The sequence below is a fragment of the Convolutriloba macropyga genome, chromosome 8 (assembly GCF_964194025.1).
Source record: "Convolutriloba macropyga chromosome 8, txConMacr16.3, whole genome shotgun sequence".
Classification (NCBI taxonomy): domain Eukaryota; kingdom Metazoa; phylum Xenacoelomorpha; order Acoela; family Convolutidae; genus Convolutriloba; species Convolutriloba macropyga.
This window is the reverse complement of record NC_134475.1, coordinates 46,464,205-46,488,082: the sequence shown is the minus strand read 5'-3', so window position 1 is coordinate 46,488,082 and position 23,878 is coordinate 46,464,205. Positions and strand designations below refer to the sequence as shown.

General features: G+C 35.6%; 2 protein-coding genes across 6 annotated transcripts in view; both read left to right on the top strand.

The window, feature by feature from the left end:
• Positions 1–23,878, top strand: part of LOC142344764 (UBX domain-containing protein 6-like) — a 506,836-nt gene that overhangs the window by 408,398 nt on the left and 74,560 nt on the right. For 2 of the 5 annotated variants that reach the window (XR_012759277.1, XM_075396678.1), the window contains exons 2-10: positions 6,385–6,507; positions 6,599–6,676; positions 7,010–7,087; positions 7,328–7,396; positions 7,469–7,558; positions 10,430–10,605; positions 18,472–18,659; positions 18,920–19,017; positions 19,084–19,159. Coding sequence is in view for 4 of the 5 variants with exons in the window: in XM_075396678.1 (XP_075252793.1) it covers positions 6,422–6,507; positions 6,599–6,676; positions 7,010–7,087; positions 7,328–7,396; positions 7,469–7,558; positions 10,430–10,605; positions 18,472–18,659; positions 18,920–19,017; positions 19,084–19,159 (939 nt within the window). In the remaining variant the exon portion in view is untranslated. Of the gene's footprint in view, positions 1–6,381; positions 6,508–6,598; positions 6,677–7,009; positions 7,088–7,327; positions 7,397–7,468; positions 7,559–10,429; positions 10,606–18,471; positions 18,660–18,919; positions 19,018–19,083; positions 19,160–23,878 lie in introns of those variants that run through there. The other 3 variants (XM_075396679.1, XM_075396680.1, XM_075396681.1) reach the window with 3 other exon arrangements.
• Positions 5,313–6,299, top strand: LOC142344767 (thioredoxin-related transmembrane protein 1-like). Its single transcript, XM_075396683.1, has one exon. The coding sequence runs from the start codon at positions 5,445–5,447 to the stop codon at positions 6,165–6,167; it is 723 nt and encodes a 240-aa protein (XP_075252798.1). The 5' UTR covers positions 5,313–5,444; the 3' UTR covers positions 6,168–6,299.

Below are 23,878 nucleotides of genomic sequence, written 5' to 3'. Positions count from 1 at the left end.
AAAGTAATCATGTTTGTGAAAACAGACCGATTTTTAACAAATCCATGGTGGTGCTTTGTCAAGAAAAGGGCAAAGTGGTCGTAAAGAGCCACTTAGATGCACTTTTCCAGGATTTTACTTGATATGTCCAGTAGGGACACTGGACGGTAGTTTTGTACGTAGCGTCTGTCTCTCTTCTTGTGGATTGGGGTCACAGGGGCTGTCTTCCATGTGTCAGGTATCCTTCTTTGCTTCTTTATCACCTTTAAAAGCTTATTTAGGACCACCGAAATTTGTCGTGACGTTTTCTTGAAGAAGGCCGGAGGGAGTCTATTTGGGCCCCTGGATTTACTAATGTCCAATTCGGACACGAAGGAATGTATGGTTTCAACCAATATGTTGAAGTTTGTCAATGTAAGACTTTTTGTTTCGATGTCAGAAATGCTGAATGATTGTTTTGGAGAGAAAACTGAATGGAAAAACTCGTTCATAATGTCGACTTGTTCGTGGATAATGGTGCTCACTTTATCGCCACTCACAATTTGCTTCGGAAGGGTGGGAGATTTGTTGAGACTTTTCAGATGTTTGAATATAACGTCGGTGTTTCTTGTGGACAGTAAATTCTCCTGGTAGACTTTCCTGTCTTTCTCGGCTGACTCGGTTACCAAGTTCTCCAGCTTCATGACTGCTGCTTTCGATAACTCGTTGGTTTTCTTTCAAGGAGTTTTTTTCTGCGTTTTCAGTTTTTTCATAAGATTTGACGTGAATGCAGAGATCCATGGAGGGAGGCTTTGGCGATATCTGGTTCTTCGAGGTGCATATGTCTCAACCACTTTGTTGACATATTGGTAGAATTCTTCACACATTTTGTTGACGTTTGTATGGCAAATAAGTTGGAACTGGTTCTCTTTAAAAAATTTATTCATTCCATCGTAGTCAGCATTCCCAAAACTCCTGAATGATTGGAGTACGGGTTTCGGTTCAGTTATTGGGCATTTGATCAAAAGATGGATCGCATCCTGATCAGTGCAGTCGTATGTCCTAGGGAAGGACTGATCCTTTTCGGCAAAGAGAAAACAGTTGTGATAGAAGGTCACGTCAAGGGTGTTATTTGAACAGGTCGGAAAGTCAATGGCTTGTCTGAACAGAGCTTCGTCAAAGATTTCGATGATTTCGTTTTTTTCTTCATTAGAGCTGCTCGCTGTTTTCCAGTTTGCATCCGGGAAGTTCAGGTCGCCACAGATTAGGGCCGGTTTTGACTTTGGAATGGTTTTTAGGAGTTTTTGGAAATCGTTGATATTTTATCGTTATGCACTGCCTTTTGGTGGGTTGTAGAACGAACAGATTATCACTTCAGATCTGTCTAGTTGAATTTTGCAGGCTAGGCAAGAGTCGGGAAGATCCGCATTGATCTTCTCAGAGTTTAGAGAGTTTTTCACTGCTATGAGGCTACCGCCGTGGGCGTTTTTATCTCCCAAGAGTGTACGGTCGCTTCGATATATGTTGTAGTCTTTTATAAGTAGTTCGGAGTCACTGATCAATTTGTTCAGCCAGGTTTTGCAGAGACATATGACAGTGTAGTCCACTATTTGGACTGCATTGGAAAGTTTTGCTCTTCGTTCGATGTTTACCAGACTTCGTGTGTTGAGTTGAAGAATGTTGAGGAAACCTAGTCATTTAGACTCGGTTTTCTCAGATTCTAAGTGAACTTTCTTCCCGTCATTGAACAGCTCCAAATTTCGAATTCGCAACTTCTCTCGAGGAACGCCTTGGTCGAGTAGTTGACGTCTTTTTTTCAGAATGAAGTTTTCCTTCATTGCATCTTCTCGCGGGAGAGCATGCAGGAAGTAAATGTTTCGCTTAGTGAGATCTTGCCTGTGTTCATGACTTTTCGCCAAGGTCAGGCGTGCTTGATGTTCGTTCGCTACCGTGACCAGAAGGGGTCTAGGTTTCATTCGCTCGGGGTTGAATTTGCCAAGTCTTCTGAACTCGAGAACATGTGGTTCAGCTCCAATCATAAACAGTATTTCGTTCAGTTCAGAGTTCGTTGGGACAAAGTTTTCGGATTTAGATTTCGATGGGTCTTCTTTTAACCCTTGGATTCTGAAACTTTGGTTGATATTGTGATTTGACTTTTGGGCCTCCGCATTTTGTGCTCCTTTGATTTTTCCGCTCGTGGTTTTATCAACGGCGACGACAGCTGCGTATGTTTTCTCCGCTTTGTTGCAAGTGGTCGTCATTGCTTCTCCAATTTTAGAATCGACTAATTCCGTTAGTAGCTTTTTCATGTTCTTAAACTTCTAACCTACGTCAAGGCTTTCCAGTTTCTCAGAGACACTTTCTAGCGCGCGTCCTCTGATGAAATTATCTTGCTCGTTGTTTTCTACGCAGGTGTTGCAGAGTAGCATCGCATTCATTCCCAATTCTATTATTGCATTTATAGCAGCAGGTGAAAGGGCGGTACATTCAGTGGTTAGATGCATGTGGCTGTTACAAGATACGCAGAAGTAAGTTTTCTCTTGGGCCAGTATGCCTCGCTTGCATGTTTTGAAGTTTCTACCCATGACGTGAGATCTTCTATTTCAGTTTCTAGGTTCAATTTGATGTGTGCCAAGGAAATTAATCACTAGGTACTTACAAAAGAAACTTAGAACTGACGACTGGTGTGAAGTTGTAGACTGGTTTTGATCAGTACCAAGGAACTTAATCACTAGGACCTCACAAAACCAGGAACAACTTCAAAAATGAAATGCTGTCAAGTTGCTGTCGTTTTTCTTGACAATAGAGAGGGTTTTAATTTCAAGGGCTGGTTTTTGATTGAGTTTTCTGTATTCGGTTATCAGCTGTCGATCCCTCTGCTTTCGACTCGACAGAAGGTCACGAACGACATTTAGGGTGGGGATTTCTGTTGCCTTTAGCTCCTTGTAAACCTTGGGAGCTCCCGCTCGTTCACAAGAAACTAATCCAACAACTTTTTGTTTTAAATTCTGTACTTCGGTGACTAGCTGTTCCGCAGTTAGGGGCTTCTGGGGAGAGACTTCGGATTGGTCGTGGAGTTGTTTATCAGATCGTGCCTGAGGATGACTTCCGCCGATTTGGGGAGTCGATTGATTTGATGAGAAACAATCGTCAACTTATCTTTCGCTTGAGGATGCAAGTTGTAGCCAGACTTCGTGATGACTTCTGGAAGTTGTCGTCTCTCTCGGATATTTCTTCCCAGGTCGTAGTGAATAGAGCTAGCTCCAAAGATATATACCATTTAGAAAGGGCCACCACGGCTGCCCTGATGAAACATTTAACCTGAAACTATTTAATACCGTTTGGTATCTCAAGAGTAAATTGTAAGTTTTTTGCATTTGAACTGTTATGTCAATTTTGTTAAAATTGCTCGTAGACCGAGCCTTGTTTGTATCAAATATCGTCTTAGATATTTGATGCGTACGTTGTAAAGAATTGCTGAGAAATGATATGGAACTCAAAGCACCCGAGCTGGAACATAAAGGAGCTAAACAGTAATGGCATCCGAAAACAATTTTTTGTCCAGTGAAGAGGAAACCATATGCATTGCTTCTCCTCCGGGCCCAACAGATTTTCCAAATTATTTAGATCTTTGCGGCGCAATTTTTTTTCATATAAATAATTTGGAAAATCTGTTAGGCCCGGAGGAAAAACAATGCATATGGTTTCCTCTTCACTGGACAAAAAATTGTTTTCGGATGCCATTACTGTTTAGCTCCTTTGTGTTCCAGCTCTGGTGCTTTAAATTCCATATCATTTCTCAGCAATTCTTTACAACGTACGCATCAAATATCTAAGACGATATTCGATACAAACAAGGCTCGGTCTACGAGCAATTTTAACAAAATTGACATAACAGTTCAAATGCAAAAAACTTACAATTTACTCTTGAGATACCAAACGGTATTAAATAGTTTCAGGTTAAATGTTTCATCAGGGCTGCCGTGGTGGGCCTTTCTAAATGGTATACATCTTTGGAGCTAGCTCTCTTCTGCTATACTATGTGTTATGCGAAAACATTCAATGAAAGGAATGCTCTGTCAGATCTTGATTTTGATTATCTGAGATTCTCGTGGCGATGAAAAGGATTCCTGTAGCTAAAAAGGTGGAATCGCAGCTTTTGCATGTAAATTTATGTACAACCTGCAACTTCGCAGATTAAGATAGATCTGTGCAGCGCAATTTTTTTTTCATATATCTTAATCTGCGAAGTTGCAGGTTGTGAGAGAGAGAGAGAGAGTTTAGGCTTCTGTGGGTCTTTCCACAGGGGTTTGCACCCTTCATATAACGACTGAGCTGAGCTTCTGCACCGGGTTACAATCTCCACAGCTGCAGTTGAGAGCCCAGGAACATAAGTTGACTTCCGAATAACTTTTGAAGAAGAAGTTGTACATAAATTTACATGCAAAGGCTGCGATTCCACCTACAGGAAACCTTTTCATCGCCACGAGAATCTCAGATAATCAAAATCAAGATCTGACAGAGCATTCCTTTCATGGAATGTTTTCGCATAACACATAGTATAGCAGACGATCTTGCGCAATATGTGCTATACCTTTTTTAGGTTGAGCGTGGCACCTAATTTTAAATATAAAGTTAAAAATGAGATTCTTTGTATTCTAATTCTTCGGATGTCTAAATTCTTCTTTGTCTTCTTATTGAACTTGACAACCTCCGATTTGTTTAACTAATTTTACTAGACAATGCTAAAAGCAGGTATTTGATTCAGCTTAGGTCTATGACCTGCGCTATAAATCCATTGTGTTTACCTTCTGTTTGAGGATGCTATGAGCAAATACTTGATTTCTTCAATCTTCTGATGCTTCATTGTTTCTTAATTTACTTTTTTGTGCCTTTGAACAAAATACGGGTCTTTCCCATTATAGCCCCCTCCCCGCATGAAATTATAAAATTATAGCCCCCATTATGGGATATTTATCATGATTGGGGGTATAGGTTATCTGGCCACTAGGCTGGGTGGGGGGCTATAATGGGAAAGACCCCAAAATAAAATCTCTAACTACCTTAGATTAAGTATATAGACTAAATAAACTAATTTAACTAAATAGACAAGTTGTAGACAAAATGTAAACAGAATAGCATCTTTAACTATCTTAGCTGAGTTCAACACCCATTCCAATCAAGGCAGTGCGTGACACAGTTTTTTGCGTCGGAAAAATTATATGTAATGAAAATAGATTTTTCTGCAAAAAATGCGAACAAGAATTAACTCATGTTTTATTGTTTCAGAGTTTGTGGATTTTTAGCTTGTTATTATTTCACATGCTATCCAATTTCCTTATAGTTTGTACTCTCCTTCTGAATTCGGGTGCTGTTCTGAATCTGAAACTGAGCCCTCCAGGATTCGAAGAAGAAAACAAAAGTTTTGGCTCTAGTGTACGAGTTTTTTTGTATAATCTGCAGAGCTTGCGCATCTTTTTAGCAATATGGAACGTCTTCATAATGTTCTGTATGGCAATTGTCTTCTCATAATTGCCTTATTCACTTGCACAATCTACCCGAATGCTGCTGAGATGCACATCTTGACCGATAGCAATTGGACAACAGTTCTTAAAGGAGATTGGTTCGTCGAATTTTACGCTCCCTGGTGCGGTGCATGTAGAAGTTTTGAACCTATATGGCAACTATTCAGCGAACAGTCGGAAGATTTGAACGTTAATGTAGGAAAAGTTGATATAACTGTAGAAAGTGGACTGGCTGCAAGATTTTTGGTGTCTCAACTTCCGACATTGTATCATATCAGCGAAGATGGGACACAGTTCAGAAAATACAACGGAAAAAGACGTGTTGACGATTTGGAGAGGTTTATTAACGACAAAGAGTGGATGAAAATTGAGCCGACAGTTTGGTATCTCAAACCGAACTCGATCCCTATGTCAATCGCTGGAGCCTTGGCTGGAGTCGGTGAAGCTATGCGAGTTATTGTACAAATGTTGACAGATACGTACGGAATTCCTCTGTGGGTTATAATAGTAGGCATGGTGATTGCCACAATAATTGTCGGAGTTGTTTTGGGCCTGGCGCTGGTTGCCATTGTTGGCGTAATTTTTCCACCTAAGAAAGTGCGGGCTGTGCCAAATGTAAATTCACAAGAGCAAGAAAAAACAAATGACCAACAAGAATCGGCGGATTCTAAGAAAGATAAATAATTGTTCAATTTCTATCTGCATGTCGTATATTACTTCTTTTGCTCATTAATGATTCTTTTCATTATAAATGTTATTATACACTGATTGTAAATACTTTGGTATTATTTAAATGAATTCAGAGTTACCATTTCAGTTTCTTTAATGAATAGAAATGACAAAGTAGTCTATTGCTAAACTCATTACACATTTTATTTTCTCTGAACGCAATATTTCAGTTCTGCACTGTCGACAAGTGATGCACGTCTCGTACGCAAATGGATAAAATCAAAGGATTTTTCGACAAGAAAAAATTGGACAAAAAGTTCAAAAAAGCTGGAACTGGACATACTCTGACTTCCAGGTAGAGCTATCGTTCAACATGAAGTGTTCTATTATGTATCTTCACAACACACCGGAACAAATTCTCTGTATTTAGATAGTTCTTTTTTTAGAAGTCAACCGAAGTGTTCAAAAACAGCACCTAATCAAACAGCAGAACGCAAAGAATCAGATCAAAAGATTCTTAACAAGTCCAGCATTTCTGTTCATTTCTGTTGAAATTTCTAGACGTTTCAGAGAATCTGCTAAAATGCCTGTTCTTAATCTATTGATTTTTTTTGTGTCCACGTCATTAGGGATAAGAGGGGATATGTTGCCCAATTTTGTTCTTATTTGAGCGAAATAAAAAACTTGATGTATCGAGGGTGACAGGTTTGCAACAGACCCTTTCCTTGATCACTACTCTCAACACGTTTTCGTCCGTTTATACTGCGTTGAGGTGTTTTTGCATAGTCAACTCAACGTTAATTTTGAAATATGTCAGTGCACAATGTGGGAAAATTATTTAATTGTTAGTTATTTAGAAGTCTTTCCAAAGTTCCGAGTACCTCCTCTGTTCGTGCAATAGAGTGCAGTGATACAAGTAAAAGATTGACTAAGAGGTAAACATGGTTATCATATCACATTGGAGATTTAAACCTTCTGCAAAGCCTTCACGAAGCGCGCTAATTCAACTCCCATGTCTTTTGTTTCTACTTAAATATGCTAATTTTTAGCGATTGAGTTCATAAGTCAGCTATTCAATTTTATTAGTTTTTGCCGTTTCGTGTAACTTCTTTTTCCATTCAATTCTAAACCGAAGCTTGCATAGAGATAACAAATTTTTAATTTTCGATTTTTAGAAATCCAGCCATGCACCCAAGTTCGTCTGGTCGACCGTCGCTAGATAAAGATAAAAGAGCACCAAATAGGTTAACCGATTCTTTATTTGATACATAATAAAGAAGAAAACGAGGTGAAAGCCACTTGGGGTATAATTTTAGAAGTCCTCAAAAACAACAAAGACCGGCAGGTCGAAGCCGGTCACTCGACAGAAAGACTAGTCTTATTCAAAATGGCGTTCTTCGCAAAAGGTTTATTTTCTGTCCTATTTCTTTGCCAAACTTTGCTGAATAGTATGCTTCTGCGTCCAGTCTCCTCGATGCATCCAGATCTAAATGTGAGATTAGATTCTATTAATCTCCCGTTAGCTGTTTGTTAGAATATGTCTAGTGAAAGAATTTATGGTATTTAAAACGATGAATATGGAAAACTGAAACCCTAGAAACATTGTTTAGAGAGAAAAATTCCCGTCAAATTCGCTACCTAAGCTCCGTTAAACAATAAGCTCAGCTGATTTCAATTTTATACTTCTTTCCTTATTTCGTTCAAGACACGACAAATTCGTCTCCAGACAGTAGCTTTGTTTAATATTCAAATACCGAGGAACCTTATAGGCTGGTGACGTGTCAATTGGGTGTTGATAAATAACTTTAATTGCTCTGAAATAGTTTGTAACAGTTGCCGAGTATTTCCTCCTAGTTCTTGTAAGTTTTAATTGATCTCGAACGAAGTGGGAAACAATTATCGTAAAAGTGTATGTTTTTATGCGAAATTTTTGCGTTTTGCAACTTTCGGAGTGACTTTTACGCCCTTGACTTGTTCGTTTTGCGTCATGTAAATTCCTCTTTATTTATCAAGTGTCAGCAGCTGAACTCAATTGGCGGCAGTTCACGACTATAAAAGTCAAAAGAAAAATGCGCCGATATTGATGTAACTTGTCATTTCAAATCTTGATAGTGGTATATAGTTACCTCTAATGACGTCATTTTAAGCCCACTTGTGAATTAGGCCCCCTCAGGCTACATTCCACCCACCTCCCCTCACAGAAGTAGGCTGCAATTGGTTAGAGCTCCCACCAGTCGTTCGAGACAAATTCTTCCAACGTTAGTCAGTTATTTTAAGAAATAGGAACTCTCACTTCAGAATGTAAGTGAGATGAATTTGTCGGAATAATTAAATACATTGAGTGTATATTTTGCCAACATCGGCTTTTTCTACATTTTCCATGTTTAGATTGATCCTAATTGTTCTGAAAGCTTAGCCCTAATTTTTTTGTAATTGACTCCTGTTATAACTTTTTTTCATTTGTTCCTTTTTAATTGATATCGTCCTCAGGTTCTCGTCCTCAAGAACGGGATAAACTTTTACAACCAGGACGACATTAAGCCGCTATTTTCCCGGAACTCTTCTTAGAGCAATTATTTTAGTAGCTGAATAATTCTCTTAATAGTCTCCATGTATGCGATCCACCAAAACTGTCGAGACAAATTCATGGTGTGGAAGGTGGTTCTTGTAGTATAGTTCCAACCCTATTTGGTACCAACGAAAATTAGTCACAAGCCACTAACATTTCTTCAGGCAGTTAATACGGTTTGACTGAAAAAACATTGTTTATTGCTCTCGAACAATGTTTGTAAACGATGCTTTTTATATTCAAAATTTTTGCTAGACTGTTTTTGCGCTAGAACATTTTTATGACTTTTGGAGTGACTTTTTCACACTTTAGTTTTTCCGTTTTTTATTGGTCTAAGTTTCTTTCTTTCTGAAATAAAATTTTTTACTAATATAAAACTGATTGTGAGCAAAAACAGATCAACGCAACTGTAGCTTAGTGGTTAAGGTGTTGTAGTGGCATCTTGGAAGTCCGGGGTTCAAAGCAGTCTTGGTTGGCATTTTGTGCACCTATAAAACATTTCTAAGCTACACCCCCTCTAAATAAATTACCCCTGCCTGTCGTTTGAGAGCTTCTCATCCGACGATAGTCGGTTTATGTTTATAGATAGTACTTTACCCGATTTTTTCTTGATAACAGAAAAATTTGCGGCTATTAAATTTTTCTTAAGGCTATCAGGAAACGGTTCACTAGGCCTTGATTGCTCTTTCTGGAGATCAAGTGACCTGTCTTTGAATGAAAAATTTTAATTTAACTGGATTTTTAAGCGTCCAGTTCAATCGTACGGGTTTTGTTTTGAGCCGGCTTCAAATTAGAAACGTAATTATGCATTTGGTTGTTTTGCATTGACTTTTGTTTTTTTTTCTGTTTTCTTTCCGTGTTCTTTTAGAAAATTGGAAATGCCATATTTTGCGGTAATTTGTCTTATACAGCTGCTTTTGGTCGACTACTCAGAAGTTTCAATGAGATGTAGAAAGTGACTTTTGCTCTCCAGAAAATAAAATCGCTATCCTAAAAATAATGAGACTAGAAAAGCAAGATGGCTTATTACTGCTGACATATTTGCGGTTAATTTTGGATTCGTATTAATCAAAAGGTCTCCTGAACCGAAAGTTAATTGTTTATCTGCGCTGTTAGCATGTAGGGTAATTTTATTTTAATAGACTTGTTTTCCAATATGACTTCAGTATTAGCTGCACAGAAGTTAATATTGAAATGTCTACAGAATTGATTCGGCTCTGTAACTTTGTATCTGCAGGTTGAAAAATGTCAGAATACCTTGTCTTTGATAAAAGTTCCTAAAATCGCCTTGTATTTGAAAGGTGGAGGTCGATAGATCAACCTCATAATAACTGATTTTTCTCAAAATTAAGGTAACTCGACGGCAGGGCTGTAATTCTACAATTAGGGCTGCATCTAGTAAGCTTTATCCCCTGAACTGGACAGACTAATATGAAAAAAATCTTCAAAGATATTTTATTCATTTATTGGCAATGCGGTTGGTTTAATCACTTGTATATCTGGCTGCAATGTCATTACGTCTATTTCACGGCTATTTTGACAATCTGCCGACTATGTTATCGAATAAAGGGTGTAAATGTACCAGTTATGTTGAAATTCTACCGGGAGCAGGGGGAATCACTGCCCATTTTTTGATCATTACAAGTTATATGTAGGTACAACGGATGGGTAATTGGGCGTTTTTTCTAGCGGTTCATATTTTTATTAGTGGAAGCTATGTGTCAAATGAGGGAACCTCTTACCGCCATGCGCAGCCACAGAGACCCTCAGTTGCTCAGTCTGTGGAATCACAGCTGGCAGGACAGGCTGCCTTATTGCGAATTGAAAAGAAGAGCCAGCACAACCAGACACAATCCAGCATCGTTAAAGCTGCAAAAGCCCAAGGTAGCACTTTTCAAAGAACATTTTTATTTAGTTGTTGCCATTTAGATTGGGTTTAAATCAATGGTGCTCAATTTATTATACCTACTTATTGAACCTCTTATGAGGCTTTATCAATATTTTGGCATAAGACATAATGCACATGTATTACAAGGGTGCTCTGTAACTATATTTTTATATAGTTGTTGCCATTTATATTGGGTTTAAATCAATGGCTCTCAATTTATTATACCTATTTATTGAACCTCTTATGAGGCTCTATCTATAAGTTGGCATAAGACATGATGCACATGTATTACAAGGGTGCTCCGTAATGTGCGTTTGTACATATTCGTCGGACCCTGCTCGTTCATATTCTTGGCGCATTTTTTAAAAAAGGATGGGAAACTTCTGCGCTTTCCTAAGAAAACAATACATTGTTATAGCCCAGAAGCGATAGCGGCTATTATTGGGGACATCGGGGTTTTTTACGATTCAAATAGTAGTATTGGTTACAGGAAGTAGTTTTGTTTATACGGCATCTCGACCTAAAAGCGAAAGTGAGAAAGGTTGTCACGGTGACTAGATCTTCGCTAAACGAGAGAAGTTTTTTGATCATGCGCTGCGTTGAGTGAATGCCTTTTTGACTTGAAAAATGTTCTTGAGAGAACGGCGCATATAGATAACCGTTTTTAGCCGGTTTTTCGTCCATTTGGCTCAATTTTTTACTTTTAATTTGGTTTTTTTAAAGAAATTGTTTTTGATCGATGCTGCAATAATATACAACTTTACGAAATTGATATCACAAAGCTTTGCAGAGCCTAATAATATTTTTCAAGTATAAAATGGTGTCATTTGTCAGTTTTAAAGTTAATTTTTGGATGTTTTTGATTAATTTCCTCCTGTTAGGACCTTCGAGCGGACTTCTTTCTTTAAAATCAATGTATATGGCAACGTTGGGTTGACAATTCGTGCATTGGAAAACTCTTTTGAACGTGATTTCTTTTTTGTTTTGTCAAATTGTACACATACTGATCCGTTTTTGGCATTTTTATGCATTTTTTTAAAAATTTTTTTTGGCTTTACTTTTTCTGTGAACAGGCAGTGGTTTAATTTCGTGTTATTAATAACGGGTTGTTTTTGACGTCTAAACTTTGAAGTTCAGGGGAAATTTGTTTCTCAATTACAATTTTATTATATTTTGATATATAATTTTAATATTTTGACAATTTTTTGCAAAGTATTTTAGTTTAGCTAATCTCTGTAGCCTCTTCTCAATTTTTTTATTTCAACAGAAGCATGACTGTGTATTGTTTTTGCCATGATAGCTAAATATATGTACTTAATTTTGGAAGAATAATTTTTTTGAGTGTATTTAAAACAATGTAAAAGTCAATGCCGCATGGAAAAGCTAAGTTCCTAGGTCAAACGGAAGAACGAACCGAAAGGCAGAGAGAAGAGAGAGGGATTTTTTGTGCAGATTGCTGAAAACCATGTGATATTTTAAGAGAGAGAAGTAGGCGTGGAAAAGTTTCGGTAACCGAGCAAAAATTTTTGGCCCAGTGCGTGTTTTTCGAACACGCAGCTTTTTGGTTTTAATTCCAGTTTTCATTCAAACGTGTCTCTCACAATTATGTGAACTCTTAGTAGTGTTTCTCAATTTTCTCATTTTTTTTATTTCAACAGAAGCATGGCTGTGTAAATTTTTTTGCCATGATAGCTTAATAAATATATGTACGTAATTTTGGATCAATAATTTTTGAGTGTATTTAAAACAGAATGTAAAAGTCAGTGCCGCATATGAAAACTGTATTTAGGTCAAGCGCCTGTGCTAATTGAAAAGCAGAGAAGAGAGTGATTTTCTGATCGTCTCGTTGAAAACCTTTCTGTGTAATAGAGGCTAGAAAATTAGTTGTCAAAAATATCTCGCTAATAGAAATAATTTTTTTGATCACATGCGGTTTTTCAAAAGATTTTATAGTTTTCTAATCTAATAGTGGCGTGTTTGGAAGAAATTTTGACCATGTGAACATTATTTTGACCATCTGAACACTAATGTGACCATCTGAATCAAATATTACACATATAGATTCAATCTCCATCTATTTTGACCATTTTGCCTATTTTAAGATCTTCTATCATTTTTGTATTCGTCTTGAAATTTTAAAAATCCTTTGCTGAGTTGTTTGGCAGAAATTAGCAGTTTTGGTGGTCGTTCGTTATGGTTGATAGTTTTTCTTTGTTGAGGAAATAGTTTTTTGGCTAAATAGGACCGATTTTTGTTTGTTGTTTTTGGCTTTCTTGTAACCGTACGCTTCCTGCTCTAATTTTCTCTGTCAATTATAAGTTGAGAGTTACCTTTTAGGTGTTACTACTATGAACTAACACTTCCAATCTAGTCATGGCAATTTTCTGAAACATAAATTACTTAACTTTTTTTCAGTTTTTTTTATCAGTCTAACAGTCAATTAATTTTCCTCTCCCTCGTTTTGGATGAGTGACTGATCTGGCAGAAAAGGTTGTAAAAATTGTTTGCCGAAAAATTTTTCCGAAGAATTGTGAAAGTTTAAGACGGCACATGTCACTTTATTAACTTAAACAAGTTTTCTAATATTTTTGTTTTTTTTTGCTCTATTGTTTTATTTTTTTTTTCAATTTCTTTTTTACTTCTTAGTCAAATTTTGGTTGCGTGACTGATTTACAAGAGAATTAACACTTTCTCAGAATAGTGGGTCGGAAACTGCTTTTAGCGTTTGCAGAGAGTTCTTATAGAATTTTACTTTGCAGTTTTGTCCGTGATCTCTTCCCTTTCGAGATTCTTTTTATTAACCAATTTTATTGAGTTGTCTGTCAATTGTTAGTATTTTGTTGAAAACTATCTGTATAGCTGGTTCCATTACCAATAGTTTCTTTTGGAGCTACCACTAACGTTTAATTTTATCAGGTTGTGTATCAGTTTTTGTCAGATACTTTTCTCATGTTTTTCCTATTTCAAAAACTTAGTAAAATTATGTGGAATATGCATTAGGTCAGTGAGGATGGTCATTGTTCTACTTCGAGTCGTTTCAGGAATTTTTCCGGCTATGTGTTTTGTTTTTTACAGGAAGTAGATTTTTATATTAAAATATCAATTTCTGAAGTGGATACCACAAGATTTTGCAGTGCGTAATAATACTTTTCATGTTTAAAATGGGCTCAAATTTCTCAATTTTTGGATTTCTCATTAATTTCGTCCTTTTGGAACCTTGAGTGGACTTTTTTCTTTATAATCAGTTTAAATGGCAAACGTTCGATTGGCAATTAGTGCAGTGAACATTACTTTTGAGCGTCAGTTCTTTTTGTTTTTATCAAATTGCACACATACGAAACAGTTTTTGCATTTTTCTGTCCGATTTTTTCTTCAAATTGTTTTTTCTTATAATTAGTAGAAGAGGTTTTTCTGTGCAAAGCCAGTGGTTTAGTGTTTTATTAAATACTGAATTCTTTGGCGTTTTATCTTTAAACTCATTTTATATTGGTTTCTTAATTTCAATTTTAATTTATTTTTATAGTTTTAATATTTTGAAAACTGTTTGTAAAATATTCTTGTTTAGCGAATCTTGGTTGCCTTTTGTCAATTCTACTTAGATGGAAGCATGGCTGTATAATGTTTCTGATCCATGATTGCTAAATAAATATTCGTACTTAATTTTGGATCGATTTTTTTGGAGTGCATTTAGAACAGGATGTAAGTCAATGCTGCATGTAAAAGCTAAGTTTCTAGGTCAAACGGAAGAACGTACCGAAAGGCAGAGAGAAGATAGAATGATTTTTGTGCAGATCGCTGAGAACCATGTTATATGTTAAGAGAGAGAAGTAGGCGTTGAAAAGTTTCGGTAACCGAGCGAATTTTTTTCGGCCCTTTGCGGCTTTTTCGAAGCAGCTTTTCGGTTTTATTTCTAATTTTCCTTCAAACGTGTTTCGCACAATTATCTGAACTCGTAGTAGTGTTTCCCAATTTTCTCATTCTTTTATTTCAACAGAAGCTTGGATGTTTAATGTTTTTGCCATTATAGCTAAATAAATATATGTACTTAATTTTGGATAAATAATTTTTTGTATTGTATATAAAACAGAATGTAAAAGTCAGTGCCGCATGTCAAAACTGTGTTAAGGTCAAGCGCCTCTGCTAAATGAAAAGCAGAGAAGAGAGAGTGATTTTCTGATCGTCTCGTTGAAACCATTTTGTGTATTAGAGGCTAGAAAATTAGTTGTGAAAAATTACTCGCTAATAGAACAAAAGCCGCACGTGATCTCGCTAATAGATCACGTGCGGCTTTTTCAAAAGCTGTTAGTTTTAATTCCGAGTTTTCAATCAAAGGCGGTGCTGAAAATTTTCTAATCTAATAGTGGCGTGTTTGGAAGCACTTTGACCATCTGAACATTATTTTGACCATCTGAACAATTTTAACCATCTGAAGCATATATTCCACATTTAGTTTCAATCTTCATCTTTTTTCCCATTTTCACTTTTTTGATTCTCTTGCATTTTTTTTTGTTTTTCAGTTTTTATAGATATTGGTGAATTGTGTGGCTGGTTGTACTTGTAGCAGTTTAAGTGGTCGTTCATTTTAGTTTTAATATTTGAGAATTGACGAAAATCGAGCAAATTTTGGCCGATTTTTGTGTTTTTGTTGACTATTTCTTTTGACCTTACGCTTCCTGCTGTTGTTTTTCTCAGTCGATTCTAAGGCGAGCGTTTCTTTATAATTGTTGCTACTTTGAAGTGGAACTTCAGTTCTAGTCATGGCAATTTTCTCAAACATCAAATACAGCTTTTTCTCATGTTCTTTGTTCTTGGCAGTTTCCAACAGCCGATTGATATAGCTCCTTGCGTTTTGGATCATTGACTGAACTGGAAGAAAAAGGTAATACTTTTTTTGTCGAATAAGATTTAGGAAATAGTTGGGGAATAATAGAGAAGTTGAATTTTATCAGATTGTGTATCAGTATTTTTCTTATAGTTCTCTGATGATATTTTTCCTGTTGTTTCAAAATGCTTTGTGTAATTATGTGGAAAATGCATTAGGTCAGTAAGGATGGTCACCTTTCTACTTCGAGTGGTTTCCGGAATTCTTCCGGCTATGTTTTTTAATTCGTCGTCACCATCGATGATTCTTGCGACCTGACTTCTTGCAATTTCAGTGACTACTGCTTTGCAGTTAAAATTTGTGTGCGGTACGTCATTGTTCTGCTTTTAGATCATTTGCGTGACTTACGGAACAAAAAATTACCTGTGAAATCACTTAATGAGCTTTAAATTTTATGAAAATTTACTAGTGTGGATCATAGTGTGCATCTAAGGAGTGCCAAACGTATTTGCCCTAATTCTTGAGTATTAGTCTTGATTTTTTGATTTCGAATATTAATTTTGAAAAAGCTCTATTAGAGCTTTTTCCATATAGAGCATGTGTCTCATAAAAATGACAGTCCGAATCTAACCCGAAAATTCTAGTGGTCTATTAAAGAACTGGTGGTCAGTCTATCTTATTGCTTTAGTTGTTTCATTTCATGTAAGGCCACAAGCGTCTATCGCGGCTATTTTCTGCTAATGTGCCGGCTATGCTTTGCAACGTTGGATAAGTCCGCAAAACGGAAGCGAGATAATTAAATCTTTCAATGAATAAGTCAAAAAGTAGATGAGACAGTTTGAAAAACCTGATGGCAAAGCCTTTTGACCCAAAATATTTGTCAAAATATTTGCCTTTTGTCAACGAGAGAAAATAATTTATTGATCGGAATATTTTTTCATTGCTCTGGAACCAAGTTTGAGACGCTTACTGTAAACGTGTCGATCTGTTTTATGCAAAAATTTTTGCTTGAACGTTTTTGAGCTGTTGATTTAGACCATTCTTCGACTTCTCGAATGACTTTTTACACTCTAGTATCAGTTTTCCTGTCAGTTCTTTTAAAATACGTGTTAGGTGACGAAATCAATCTTGACACAGACGTGCCAGATCACTACAAAATTTTAATCTCTGTAGAACATTTGTAGTATAGAGCTTGTATGAAAAGTAGATTTTTAGCAGTCATGGTACGGAAACATAAAGCTATTATGTTTAGTAGGTGCAAAAACTATGCAGAGCGATCATTGGCCTTATCGTGTTTTTTACAATCCAAATTTGGAATGTATTGGTGCGGTGATCTGTTGACACATTTTTCATTTTAATGTCAATGACAAGTCATTTACAAAGGGCGATACACGTGTTCTCGTTGTCTTTAATTACGTTTAATTGCTCTTGAACGAAGTTTGTAGCAATTATTAAAAACGTGTTGGTGTCTTTTTTATGCAATAGTTTCGCTCGATCGTTTTTGCGCTTTTCTTCTAGAACATTCTGTGACTTCTCAAGTGCTGTGACTTTTCACGCTTTCGTTCTTCATTTTTGAGTGATCTCTATTGCTCTCACTCCGAATTAAAGCTTGTTGCTAATATAAAATTGGTTGCAGCATACCAAAAACTAGGGCCTAATAGCCCAGTGGGCAGTGCATCTGGTTATGGATTAGGAGGTCAGTGGTTCGAACTCGGCGTGGTTAAATCGTTTTCCACCCGCCTGTTGTTCAAGAGCAATTCTTCCGACATTAGTCGGTTTGTTTTTATTCATTTGATGCAGCTATGTTGTTTTTATTTGGAACTTGTTTTCAATTAATGTTAGTGAATTGTTTGGCTCTCATTTTTGTCTAATTACTTGCATGCTTTAATGACCGTCCGAATAGCTGTCTAATGAGCCATTATTGAGTCTTTTTTAATGATTTCACCTGATATCTAAAGATATTTGTGACGTTCATACTGTTTTAATGAGATTGTAACTTTATTGTCCTATCACTTGATCTCAGTTTCATTGGTTTTTTCCAAACCCATTAAGCATTTTCAGGTGATGACTAATGTTTTTTGACAGTGTTTTTCATAACTGTTCAATTTTTGTTTTGACCTTATTTGTTTTTTCTTGCTGTCTTGGCATTTATGACAAATCCTATCGGCATTTTAATAAGTCAAAAGAGATCATATTTAATTTATACAGTTGATAATTAATTAGTATTACGGCCTTGACAAAAATTGTTATTACGGTTTTGATGAAATTGTAATTTTTCTTAGTTTTGCCCTGATTTTTTGTTCTGTTGGGTCTGATTACTTAATCTCATTTGTTATGGCCAATTTCCAGAAACTTGGAATATTTAAAAATCAACTGATTAGAGAAATCGAATTATGGGTGCAGATTTTCATTGTTGCCATAAAAGCATCAAGTAAGCTCAAATTAGCTTATTTGCCAATATTTTGGCTTAATTGTCGCAAAAGTAGAGCAACATGATCGCAGTATGTTTTAGCAATTAGATGATCATTGGAGATAGAGAAAATAGGGAGAGTAGTGTAATTGATCAAAAAATTAAAAGTTTAACCGAAAAACGAATTTTTCCAAAGTTGGAAAACGCTCTGATGAAAATACAGGGCTACCCTACGCATGAATGGCTTTCTAATGATACCAATCACAACTTTGGAAATACATCGATTGGCAAATGGTGACAACAGGCTCAGAAAACAGCTGAGCATATAGTTTCTTTCCACCTTTGTGAGTCGGAACAAAAATGCAGCCACTGTTTCAATAAGACATCACAGTTTAGGAATGTGTTATTTTTGGATGTAAACTATATTGGAGTAAAGTAAATTGGTTCAATTTTTTCAATGAAAATCTGCAAGAGTACTTTAAAACATTCACTATCTTATTCTAAAAAATGCTAACGTCAGACTTAGTCTTTAGCACGGTAGTAGTCTGATAAGCACTTCTGATAAATGCTTCACTGCTAGATCTCAGTTTATAACTGTTATGCCAGGCGTACATATTTGTTGGGTTACAGCGCAGCGAGAACTGGATGATGAGAGCAAGGCAAAAGCTGCTCATCAGAGTTCACTTTCATCGAAGCCGTCGGAGAAACAGTTCGAAAGTGCTCCTGTTCTAGAGTGCATTCTGCTCGTGTGTCCATTTTGCAGTGAGTCCTTCCCCAGACAAGAAATTGACAATCACATGCTTCTATGTCTTAGGGAGGTTTGTTCAGCTTTTCAAATGTTTGCACAAAAAGAGTTTCATCGCATGAAGTACTATTTGTTGTATCTCATTATAATAGTTATGAACGAAAAAGGGCAATAAAAATTGTAACGGGCGCATAAAATACACGAGCCGAAAGAGAATAGATCTCAAAATTAAAATTGAGCTGCAATTGTCTAAAATGATTCTTGAATATTGCAGTAATAATTTGGTAATACTTTTCTAATGAGTATTTCTTTCTGATTGATTAATTGCTTCAGCAAATGGGTGACGATCCATCAGTAGTTAGTGTGACAATGTTCCTCTCGTGCAATAGAAATCCGGATAAATTACAAGCCGGAAAAGACATATTTATCAGGTTTGCATTATTTATATATTTCTAATTTTAACTAAACTATCTTAAATTAATCAGCGTTTGTTTCAGAGTGTTTAATAATATTATTGCGAATCCAGCTGAAGAGAAGTTCCAGAAATTGAAATGTTCAACTAACGCCTACAAGGTAAAATGTGCACATATTCGGGGATTTATGTCTAACGATTCAACGGGGCATATTTAAACGAATTCAGTTGATAATCTTTAATCCGCTTGTAATCAAATTGCGTCAAGAGGTTGTTCATTTAACATATTTTGCGTGATTTTTGTAAGATTAAAATACATCATAAAATCAGATGATGATACAACACAAAGCTATGAAAGAGCAAATGACTACATTGCAATGGCCGACAAATCCTATTGAGAATGAGCACTTGTTTAAAAAAACTTTTGCTAAATGTTTTATGCCTAACAGCCAGCTTCAAGCAATTGTAAAACTTTGTTTGTTAGTACCTAGTCGCGTCTTTCTCGCAAAGAAAATCCTTGGCTCTCTTCAAAATAGACAATATTGCCTCAGACATCATGCATTTCAACTCAACCAAATGTTTTTGCATTTCTCCATTTTATCTAGGGCCTGCAAAGAATAATTTCTATAATCTATTTCTGTGCTCATTAAAAAATGCAATGGCTGTTAGTGGAGAGATAAAACAATCCTAACTTCGAAGCAATTATTGTACACGTCTTTTTATTATAGCTGCGAAGCTGTAAGCTGAGCGTAGCTATATTGCGGTGCTCTTGGTTTTTTACGACTCGAAGAGGAGTATTGGAGAAGTCCTTTTTTTAAATCAATTTTATTGGAGTGAATTTTGAAACGCGTGAAATTTGGAGTGATTTTGGCGCTGAACAAAAGTGAAGAGCGGAGCGAAAAGAGAGTGGTTTTTGTTCATACCGCTGTTTTTGAGAGAGCGAGAATTTGATGTGTGAAAAAAGTTTCTCCAAGCGAGCGAAATTTTTTGTTCACGTGCGGCATTTTAAAGCAGTTTTTTTCATTTCTTTTGGTTAAGAGGTTTGGTTATGATTTTGTTTTAATTTTAGGCTGGTTTCGGTAGTGGTTTGAAGGTTTCTGGAAATTCATATGAATTTTTTGATAATTCGGAGGTTTTTAATGTATTTTGCCGATTTCCGGGCTAATTTTTGCGTTTTTTGGACGATTATTTTGTTTTACTGGCTCAAATGGTTATTGATGAAACCCCTTCTACTTGAGCAATTTTTTGATAACAGTTGGTTACAATTTTGTGGGTAAGAATCATTTTTTGTTGAGAAATTATATGACAAAAAAATGGCGAAATTTGGAACTATTTTTCTTAATTTTTTTTTTGCAGATTTTCGTTTTTTTTCTGTTTTTAGCTAAATTTCTTAGCCTATTATGACTTGCCTATTGTTTTGCGAGCATCTGGATACCATTTTGGCTGGAGGGGATTTTTCTTTGGATTTATATGTTTTTGAAATATTAAAAATTTTAACTTTTTCCAGTTTTTCCGTGGAAGTTGTTTTTAAGAGCTCTTAATAATTTTAGCCTAAAGTATTTTTTTTTCAAAATTCACATCAGTGTTTTTTGTAAGTACTAGTTGTTTTGAAGTTATTTTGGCAGAGATAGTTTTTTCGGGATCTCAAATTATTAAAAAAATTTGATCAGATTTTATATCATATTTTAACAGATTTGATTTTATTGTTTTTACTTTTTTGTTTCAAGACTTGGTTTCAAGGTAATCATAAACTAGTGAAGGCACGTTTTGTTCTATGAGTAGTTGGATGGCGTTTAAATGGATTTTCACTTCGTTCCCGGAATTCTTCCGGCTATGTTTTTTGTTTCGTTGTCTGACGCTCTTTTTTGGTTTTACATTTGTTCACATAGCAAAGCTGAAAGTCAAATTTTCTGAATGACTTCTTCCTCTCACTAACGGCATTTGCGCGCGTGACGTCATTTCTCACTCGCTTTAGCGAAAGTTTTTAGGTTATTTGCGTGATTAAATTTTGATCATACATGACTTACCTCACTCAATAAAATAACTTTTGCACTTTAAAACTTAAGTTCAATTTGACTTTGTTTATGGTCAAAGGAACTCATATGTTCAGTAGAAGTCCCTAATAAGAGGCTTCTTCGGAATGAATTTTAACAAGCTTTATTAATTTATCGCTGAATGTTTTTTAGCCTTGTTTTTTGAGCGGCGTCGATTTTTTTTTCAATTTAGATCTGTATCTGTTTCTATCTCTATTATATGGCACGCAGGTCTATTCTTTCGCAGCTATTCCGGCAATCTGCCGGCTATGTTGCAAAAGTTTCTTCTAGAACATTCTTGCAATTTCACTTCTTGAGTGACTTCTTATGCTTAGCTTCTTGATTTTCGCTTGACCTAAATTGCTCTTATTGAGAAATAGTCTGTTTTGCAAAATAAAAGATTGTAAGCTAGGAGAAAATAGAGAAAATAACCCATAAAGAAAATATCCCATAAACCCATAGAGAAAATATCTAGGCTACTGTCCCCTCTGAATTAAATTGCCCGCCTGTGGTTTGAGATCAATTTTTCCGACGTTAGTCGTTTTATGGTAAGTTTAATGCTTGACGCAATTTCAAAGTAAAGACATCATCGTTTCCGTGCATTTTTGACTATTTTCTAACCGTTTGATAATCTATAAGACAAGTGTGTTTGAAAATTGGATATAAATTTTTTTTGCTTTGTATGTTTTGATAAAGTTGTTTAAAGACTGCTTTATGATGAGTTAAATTAAAAGTTTGGAAACTAAATGAATAGATAGAGACCTTGTGTCTGAAATAAGGAATAAAATAGTTTATATGAAGAAAATTCTTAAATCTCGCCATAAATTTAATTTTAAAATAATGTGATAGAGGTTTTCATTTTCCTCCAGGATTGTTTAAAAAATACCCTGTCCAGTAGCTTCAAAAATGATCAAATTCAGGTTGAAATAGCTCATTTGTGGTCGATTTATTATAAGAATTGTCGAAAATTTGCACCAAAGTCTTGCCTCAATATCAGCCTAGATAACGCCAAGCTTAGACCGACAGTCTTAAGTTCTCCAATAGAGTTCTCTACGCTTCTTGGGCTGAAAAGCTTTGATCGCATAATGTTTTGATCGGCTTCAAATGGCATAACAGAAAATAACCTGACTTGAACGATCCTGCCCCCTCAATATTGTGGAAAAATATAGAGTGGAAAAATACGGATTCAAAATTAATGGATGAAAAATCATAAAAACGTTTAAAGTGTTCTCTTAACATGAGAACTAAATTTCATACAGATTGCATTGAAATTTAAGATCAAAACAAACGAATAATATTGTAGTAAATTTAGTTAGGTCAAATGGAGATTTTTCAATAATGCTTCACAGTTTGAAGCCTAAAAATTTACAAATTAAACTATACGACCGAAAGTTTCCAAAAAAGATGAATATTTTTTCCTGAAAATTTTGTAAAATCATTTCGATCCGTCTTTCTGTTTTTTGATGGTTTAAAACTACACAGAGAATTTCTTTCTCTGTATCAAATAGAGTTTTGGGAAACTGAAGACTTCAGGCAATTTAGAGCTCTCAAAATCAACTTTGAAAATGTAAAACCAAAAGCAGAAAAATATATTCTTTTTAATAGCCGCACAGCGATAGCTGGGGCTATTATTGGCCTTCTCTTGGTTTTTTACTATTCAAAGAATTTGAATTGTATTGGGGTGCTGTCTTTTTTTAACATGTGTTTATACGTTTTCATGATTTTTGAAGTCAAATTGGAGTAGTGATTTTTGTCACGCCGAAACAGGAAGTGGAGCGAAAAAGCGAGTGTTTTTGCGGCGTGTAATTTTTTGCTCTAATTTTAAAGTAGTCAGAAAACGTTGTTTGAACAATATTTCGCTTTCTCGCTTGTGGTTGTTTTTTGGATCGGATTTTTTCTAAATGGTTTTCCCAATCCATTCATAGTTCATTTTAGGCCTTGTTTTTTGTTTGAACCAAATTTCGATTTCTCGCTGGTGGTTTTTTGTTCACATGCAGTATTTTTGACATTGATTTGCTGTTTTAAATTTTTTCATCTGATTTTTTTAAAAATGGTCTTCCCAACTCACTCATAGTCCGATCTAGGTCTAGTTTTTGTTTAGTCAATGAAAATTCTTTGAATTGTCCGTCAGGACTTGTCCTACTATGTTTTTTCTTTCGTCAAGATTTTTGTTACGACCATATAACGTCACAACCACTTCAAATCTGCTTTTTGTTCATTCGTTCACGCAATTTCAACTTAAGTGCTTGTGTGCGGTCTTTTTTCGCTCTCAGTGGAGCGAGTTTTTTGTTCATTCGCGTGATTAAATTTTTGGTCACACGTGACTTACCTCACTCTCAAAAATGACTTCCTGACTTTTTATTTACTTCAATTCAAAGAAATAAGGTTAAATGAGTTCGTGTCACTTTGAAAGTTATTTAAGGGAATCTAATGGAATCAGCAATAACTTATACAGATTCTTAATCAAAATTGAACATCTCAGTCTTCAATGAAAAGACTGATATTTTTGGTCTGTCTTTTTTACTCTTTTTTAGACTGCAGATATGCGAAGCTATTTCGGCTGTTTTCAGGCAATCAATCTGTTAGCTATGTTGTTAATTCTAGAGATCTTTTTGCAAAAATTGTACACACTTCATCACTAACCATTTGAGTTTTTCAAAACCTTGGAAAAGTAAAAAAAGATTATCATGAAACGAACATCCAATCAACCAAATTAATTATTAGAAAGAAAGATATATTTTCTTTTTGTTTGTATTCTTCATACTGTCAGCGCAAATAGTTTAAAATAATCTTCTCTAGTATAATGAAATACATCTGAATTTTAATGTTAGTAAGTTTTTGGATTGT